The 6,964-nt window shown below is 37.4% G+C and overlaps 1 protein-coding gene across 1 annotated transcript in view; it reads left to right on the top strand.

Moving 5' to 3' along the window:
• Positions 1-1,437: 1,437 nt before the first annotated feature.
• FAF1 (Fas (TNFRSF6) associated factor 1) overlaps positions 1,438-6,964 on the top strand; it is a gene marked incomplete at both ends in the record, with an annotated part of 117,829 nt that continues 112,302 nt past the window's right edge. Inside the window, 2 exons of the mRNA XM_009578398.1 lie at positions 1,438-1,484; positions 4,526-4,734. Of these exons, the coding sequence (XP_009576693.1) occupies positions 1,438-1,484; positions 4,526-4,734 (256 nt within the window). The remainder of the gene's footprint in view (positions 1,485-4,525; positions 4,735-6,964) is intronic.

Raw genomic sequence — 6,964 nt, 5'->3', positions numbered from 1 at the left:
AGAAATAGAATTAGTCTCTTGAGGTCTGGTTTTTTTCCTCTCTAGATTTTTTTGAATTCTTTCTCATTCCTTGTCAAATTCCCTCCCGTGCTATTCCACCTTACCAGCCCACTGCTGGGCTAGGATTAAAAGTCTGAAGTTAGGTAGGGTTCTGACATCTCTACTCCCTGATCTTCTGACAATAATCAGAACAAGGTTTAATCAGCTGAGGAGTAAAATGTGTAAGTCATCTTCACCAGCTCACGTGGTATCACTTTCACTGCCCCTCAAATCTGAAAAATCCTAGCAAGGAGATGATTTTAAAACACTTTTTTGGTAGTATAAAGCAGTCTGAAGTAAGTCTTCTAAATACTGTTGAAGAGAGTCTTATTTGCTTTCCAAGTTTTTCCCTCATCCTACTTACACATAATTTCAGAGTTATACAAACTTCTATAGCATCAGATGTGCTAGAAACGCATTAAAAACTTTCTGCAACATAGAATGGAGCAATGCTGTAACAGGCTGAGAAGACAATTTTGTCAGAAGTGGCGTTTTGAACGTGCAACATAGCACACAGTATGTTGTGGCTATTTTAAAAATAATGCATTTTAATATGAGATAGAATTCATCAGGATATTTTTATAGGTAATAACTCTGTAATTTCAAATAAGACCAAATCTGAATGCAGCTTGCCAGGTTTGTACTTATATGCCTATAAGTAATACTTTGTTTGTTCTGGTGATCTGGACAGCATGGGGTGATATTTAACTGCATAAACCTTACTTTAAAAATACTTCCTTTTCTACCTGAAGATTGTTTGAATTTTTGGGGGTAGTAATTTCTGGATTCCCTGGCACATGAGGACTCGTAAGAGGCTAGATGGTATTTGTGTGTGTGAGCTAGAAGCAGGTTGTCTGGAAGGCATAGGTGTGATCGAGACATGTGCACTGTTGAGTACCGTTTGCGCTGACTTCAGCAATTCGTGAAGACATCAGGCTTGCAACATGCAGTGTGTGCGCAGCTGTGCAGGTTTACAGGTTTGTGCAGGTCTGATACTTCTGGGAAGCGTTTTCTGTGTACATGCTGTTGGTTGCCTTGTCTGTGCACAGTTAGCTCGATGTATTTGAAAGCAGTATGTTCACTGTATGTATGCACCAAGTGTACAAAGTGTTAGATTTACTGAGCATGCAGTTTATTCCCATGCATTCCACCTGGGAAATCCATCACACGCATATAGGAGTTTGAGCTTCAGTTCATGTTTGTTTTCACTTAGATATGGTTTTTATTTTGTGCAGGTAGTTTAATGACAATATTGTTTACCAGGAATATTCACTGAATGGAGAACATTTTATGGCATATTCTAAAGCAAGCTAATCACTTTTTAAAACATATTACGGAAGTTCTGATTTATTTTTGTTGCTCTGTATGCTTGACTCAAAATTTGTTTTCCCTTTTCAGGCAGCTATAAATGGTGTAATACCACAAGAAAACGGCATTCTACAAAGGTAAGCACAGAAGACTGGAGTAGTACACACAGAGAATGATGCTGGGTAATAGTTACATTTTTTGTTCCTGAATCCTAAGAAGACGATGTAATTATCCTTTTAAAGCAGTTTCTGGAGCCACAAATTCTATTCCTGGCAAAGCTGATTTAATGTTCAATTTTTCCCATACTGATGGAGGACCAGCTCAAACACCTATTCAAATTAGTTAATTTTTATTTTGAATTCATTGGTTGTTGGGTCATTCTGTGCAGGGTTGTCTCTTCACTAAGTCTGGGTTTTGGTATGCTGTCTTGGATGTCAGGACTTGGGTTGATTGTGTGGGGTTTTTTGGGGGGTTTTTTTTTGGTTTGTGGTTTTTTTTTTCCCAAAGATCTAAAAATTTGCAAGGTGAATCCACAGATGTTCCTGGCTAAGTATTTTCTTTTTCCTTACGCATTTTTAAAGGTATTGATATTCCATGCTTCCCTGTCCCCGGCCAAAAATGTTTGTATTTTTGTAGGCTTTTTTTTTTTTTAATCGAATTACAGGCAGCAGATACTGTGTTAGATAAAGTAAGGTTGCTCCCTTCTAAAAGTAGCTTTACTGATTTTCTTTCAGCTTCTGAATTAAATTTTGGCTTGTATACTGATGCCTGGATATCTTGAAGTCACTGAAGCATGAGCTCCTAAGTGCTGATGAGGCAATTGAAAACAGCAGAACAGAAATTGAGCTACTTGAGAGAGACAGTAAAATAGTGTTTAAAATTTTGTTTAGAAAAATACTCAATGTACTATTTTAAAAAGTTTCTTTTAATAATGAAAAAAGTTACATAATGTAGGTAAAGTGGTGTTTTGGCATCTCTGTCAATACTTACTAAAGCTATCATTAGAGTCAGTTTTTGATTCAGGATAAAACCTTATTTGCTCAGTAAAATTACTAGACGTTTATTTACCATAAGGCCTACCTAGTCCATTTGAGATCAGGTCTCGGTTGTGTTGAACACTCTTTATACGTATGTTAATAAGTCCTGACCTCAAAGCATTTATATTCAAAATACCAGAATGGTTTGGAACTATTTGGTCAGGGGGAAAGAGCTGGGGAGTAGTTATGCCTGACTTGGATAACAAGCTGGTCCAGTGTCCACTTACAGCTTTCTTCCACACTAATTTATTTATTTTTAGAAATGATTAGATAGTCAAATGTGTCTCAAATCTTTTTTTTCCTTTTTTTTTCTTCCAATGGAAGTGGTTTAAAAGGAGGCTCAGAAGACATAGAAGCCTAGTTTCCAGTGGTTTTCAGATGAGGCTTATTTCACTGATGTGGGGCTTTTTATGTTCCATTAGAGGTTGCCAGTCAGATATGTAGGATGCCTTTTGTGGTGGAATCAAATAGAATTAATACCACTGGACTTGAAGTAAGTTAATTTATTGAAGGGAAAAAAATACATTTTGTTTTATAATTCACTTGTGTTGTTTAAAAAAAAAAAATTAAAAAAAAAAATCCAGTCCTGAGAATCAGGATATTCATTGCTTCTTGGGTCTGTTAACAAAATGGTTATAGTACTTAATTCATAGTTGGCCATCAGATTTAAGACAATAACATATCACTTGGTATTTATACTTTTTTAAATCCTGAAAATAAGACTGTTTCCTATACTCTTTAGACCTCTGAAGTGGGTCTTTGACCTTTAAGCATGGGTCTTTGAGTGTGGGTCTTTGTAGCTGGGAATTCATCCTTCTGAGCCTGCTGATGTGAGAAGTGAAGGAGCCCCTTGTTTTATAAGCATAACACATTTTTCTTTTTCAAACGTGGAAGGCACAATGATGGGATTTGCAATAGCTCTGTATAACTTCGGCACTTCTGTGACATGCATGCCATCCATATTTATGCTTTTATAAGTTCAGGCCTCCTCTAGATGACCGATTTGACTTGCTATAAGAAACGTTTCCGTTGACAGATCTCATGGTATCTTAAAGAAGGGCAGAATGCAGTTTTCAAATAAGTTCTGCTTAAGAATGGAAATGAGACAACTTACATCTCAGCATTTCCTAAATCCTTCTTTGCTCGGCTTCCATTCTTTCAGTGCATACATTTTATTAGCTTGCATCTTCCTTCATGATATCCTGTAGCTGCCCAGGACAGATAATCTTCCTGATAAGAACATCTACAAGGCAAAGCTCTAGGCTTGCCCTGTGAAGTTTCTTGCCTTCCAAATTTAATTTCTGTACATCATAGTTTTTTTTTTTTTTGGCCTGGAGTAACGTTCCTTAAATTTCATGTTTTGTTACCTTTGTTTCTAATCCCAGTTACATGCTTCTTGTGGAGAGGCTCACTGAGGAAGATGAAGTGCTTCTGGGTAGTGAGGGTTTCCCAATTTATTCTGACCTGTAATGCTGTATGTATCCTTGAGCCAGGTATGGAGACATCTGTATATGAATGTCCAAGAGGCTTGAAGGATTTTGAACTTAAAGACAAGCTCGAATTTAGCATTGCATTACTGTTATACTTCTAGGTATTTTTTTGCAATATATACCTCATTATCTTAATTTATTTACCTTAAGTACATAACTATTTTCATATCTGACTTGTTTTCCACTAATTGGTATTGGAAAATACCAATACACGTGCAGTATTTTAAGCTTTATTTCTTATTCTCATTTCCATGTGATACTAGCCCAATGATGTAAAAAGCTGGTGGTTGCCATGGTGCCAATTTTTATATGGTCTCAACACTCCTGGAACTGGAGATAATGCTTCTTCTCAGGATAATTCTGGTGTTAGTTACATAGTGAACTTGAGACTGAAATAATGGCTTAAGTGCCTGTTTGTCATCTAAGCTGTTCTCCTATAGCACTTCTGAGTCACTGAAATGTTAATATTGCTGATGTGAAAGCTGTTTTCTAATTATTAATAAAATAGTATTTTCAGATGTGATAGTGTAGTTTATTCAAGAGGTGTGTGCTGTGGACCACAGTAGATGAATAATACTGTTCATTTTGCTAACTCTTATTTAAACATATCAAGCTGTTCTGTTTAAACCTTCTTATGTGCATATCTTTCAGTGAGTACGGTGGAGAGACTTTACATGGACCAGCGTATGGCCCCACAAGTCATTCTACAGCAGCTTCTTCAACTCCTTCCTCATCCTCAGCGTTTCGCCATGTAGTGCCATCTAGACAAATAGTGGAAAGACAACCTCGAATGCTTGACTTCAGGGTTGAGTACAGAGACAGAAATGTGGATGTAGTACTTGAAGACAGCTCCACAGTTGGTAAGGATTAGTAAAAATGAAATGAAAACTGTTGTGGTAAAATTGTTAAAACAAAATCAAACAAAAAAGACACAACTCCAAAAATCCAAATCCTAAAAAAACCCAAAGCAAAACAAAACCCCTCAAATTAAAAAAAACTCCCCCAGAAAATGCAGCCTCCACAGCTACTAACCATTTTCAAATCTCTTTGCAGCTTTAAAAAAGCAAAATTTCACTAATCCATTGTAAAGGTTAGTGATCTATCAAATATTTATTTTGAAATCTAGTTTTCTTATGAACTTGCTTCAGAAACAAAATGGAGATTACTGATTAAGTTGAGGCATGAGAATGTAATTTGGGGTAGGATTAGTGTAGATGCAGTCTACTAATAAGCAGATGATCTTGGCATTTCCTTTTTGAATCTGTATGGCATCTCTTTCTGTGTAGGATTAGTGACAAGATTTAGAGGAATTCTTTCCAGTATGAAAAGCATAGTTGCATTCTTCTTTTTTCAATTTTTATTTGACTTGTTTGTGCAAATTTAAGATTTCTTTTTTAAGTTGTATTGTCTTTATCCTAAAACTGGTGCATTTTGTAATAGTATGTTAGAAATATGCTATTGTTAGTATTGCAGAGCATGTTATTTTTTACATTCCCCAAACTGTGAGTTAGTTTACTTTTGCTAGGAACAAAGAGGTTTGTTTTTTTGTTTGTTTTTGGTTTTTTTTTTTTTTTTAGTGAAGACTCTATGCAGATCAAAATAAGGAACCAAATGAAGAAATAGTTGATTAAAACAATTTTCAGTGCTGCAGCCTTATGTGTGTGATGAAATTTTGGAGTTGAAACTTTTTATCCTTATTTGTCTTTTTAGCATTCGATTTGGTATTGGCTGGTGCCACCTAGTGGTGATTAGTTTGAATTCCTGATCAGTGTTTCATGTTTTCCACTGCACTGAGTTGCATCCATGCAAAGCAGATACAAAAGTCTGATCGAATCAGAATTTTGCAGTCGTGGTATTTTATTTTTTCTTTTCTTACTAACTTCTTTCAGGTATAAATGATTAAGCTGTAGGGCAGAAGCAGTCAGTGTAGAATTTTTGTCTGTATCTTGGCATATGAAGATTGAGGGCAGCCTTGTGTTTCAAATCCTGAGAGAAGTGAGCAAGGCAAATAGTAGAATTTCAACTGTGGACTTCAGGAAAGAAGATTTTCTGCTTTTTCAGGGATCTGCTTGGCAGGATCCCATGAGAGACTGCCCTGAGGGCAAAGAGGCCCAAGAGAGCTGGTTGATCTTCAAGGACAACCTCTTCAAAGCACAAGAACAGTCCCTTCCAACATGCAGAAAGAGGAGCAAGCATGGCAAAAGACCAGCACAGAAGAACAAAGAATTTATGACTAAGCTAAATGCAAAAAGAAAGTACACAGAAGGTGGGAGGTAGTGATGGGGCTACCCAGGAGGAATACAGAGATGTTGCCAGAGTATGCAGGTTTGGAGTTAGACCAAAGCTCAGCTGGAGCTGAAACCACTGAGGCATTAGAAGGGCAAGGGTGATTGCTGAACTTGGTCCATGGGAAGATTATGGAGGAAATCTTTCTGGAAGCCCTTTCTGAGCACAGAAAAGAGAAGGTGGTGATTTGGAACAGCCAGCACAGATTTGCTAAGGGCAAATTGTGCCTATAATTAACATTATTTACCTTTTATGATTTGATGACTGGCTCTGTGGACAAGGGGAGAACGGTGGATGTCACTTTGACTTTAGTAAGGCCGTTGACACACTCTGCTGTACTGTTCTTATATTGTTAAGATAAGGACTGGATAAGTGGGCTGATAAGGTAGGTAGATAATTGCCTGGACTGCTGGGCTCGAAGTCTGACTGGTGAACAGTTACTAGTTTAGGGACATCCCTCAGCGGTTCATCCTGAGGCCAGTGTTGCTTAATGTCTTTATTAAAAACCTGGTTGTTAAGGTGAGTGCTCTTGGCAAGTTCACAAAGAATACCAGATCAGAGTAAGTGGCTGATATTCTGGAGGGCAAGGCTGCTATTTAGAGGGCCCTGGGCAGCCTAGAGAAACGGGCAGACAGGAGCCTCATGAAGCTCGAAGAAAGCAAAGTTGGAAATCCTGCATCTGGGATAGGATAACTCTATATTATCCCATCTGATAACTGGCTGAGGGCTGACAGGTTATAAAGCAACTTTATAAAAAAAGGGATCTAGGGGTGTATCAGCAGTGTACCCTTGCAGTGGAGAAGG

This window comes from Fulmarus glacialis, unplaced genomic scaffold, assembly GCF_000690835.1.
Source record: "Fulmarus glacialis isolate BGI_N327 unplaced genomic scaffold, ASM69083v1 scaffold11120, whole genome shotgun sequence".
Lineage (NCBI taxonomy): Eukaryota > Metazoa > Chordata > Aves > Procellariiformes > Procellariidae > Fulmarus > Fulmarus glacialis.
This window is presented reverse-complemented; position numbering and strand designations above follow the sequence as displayed.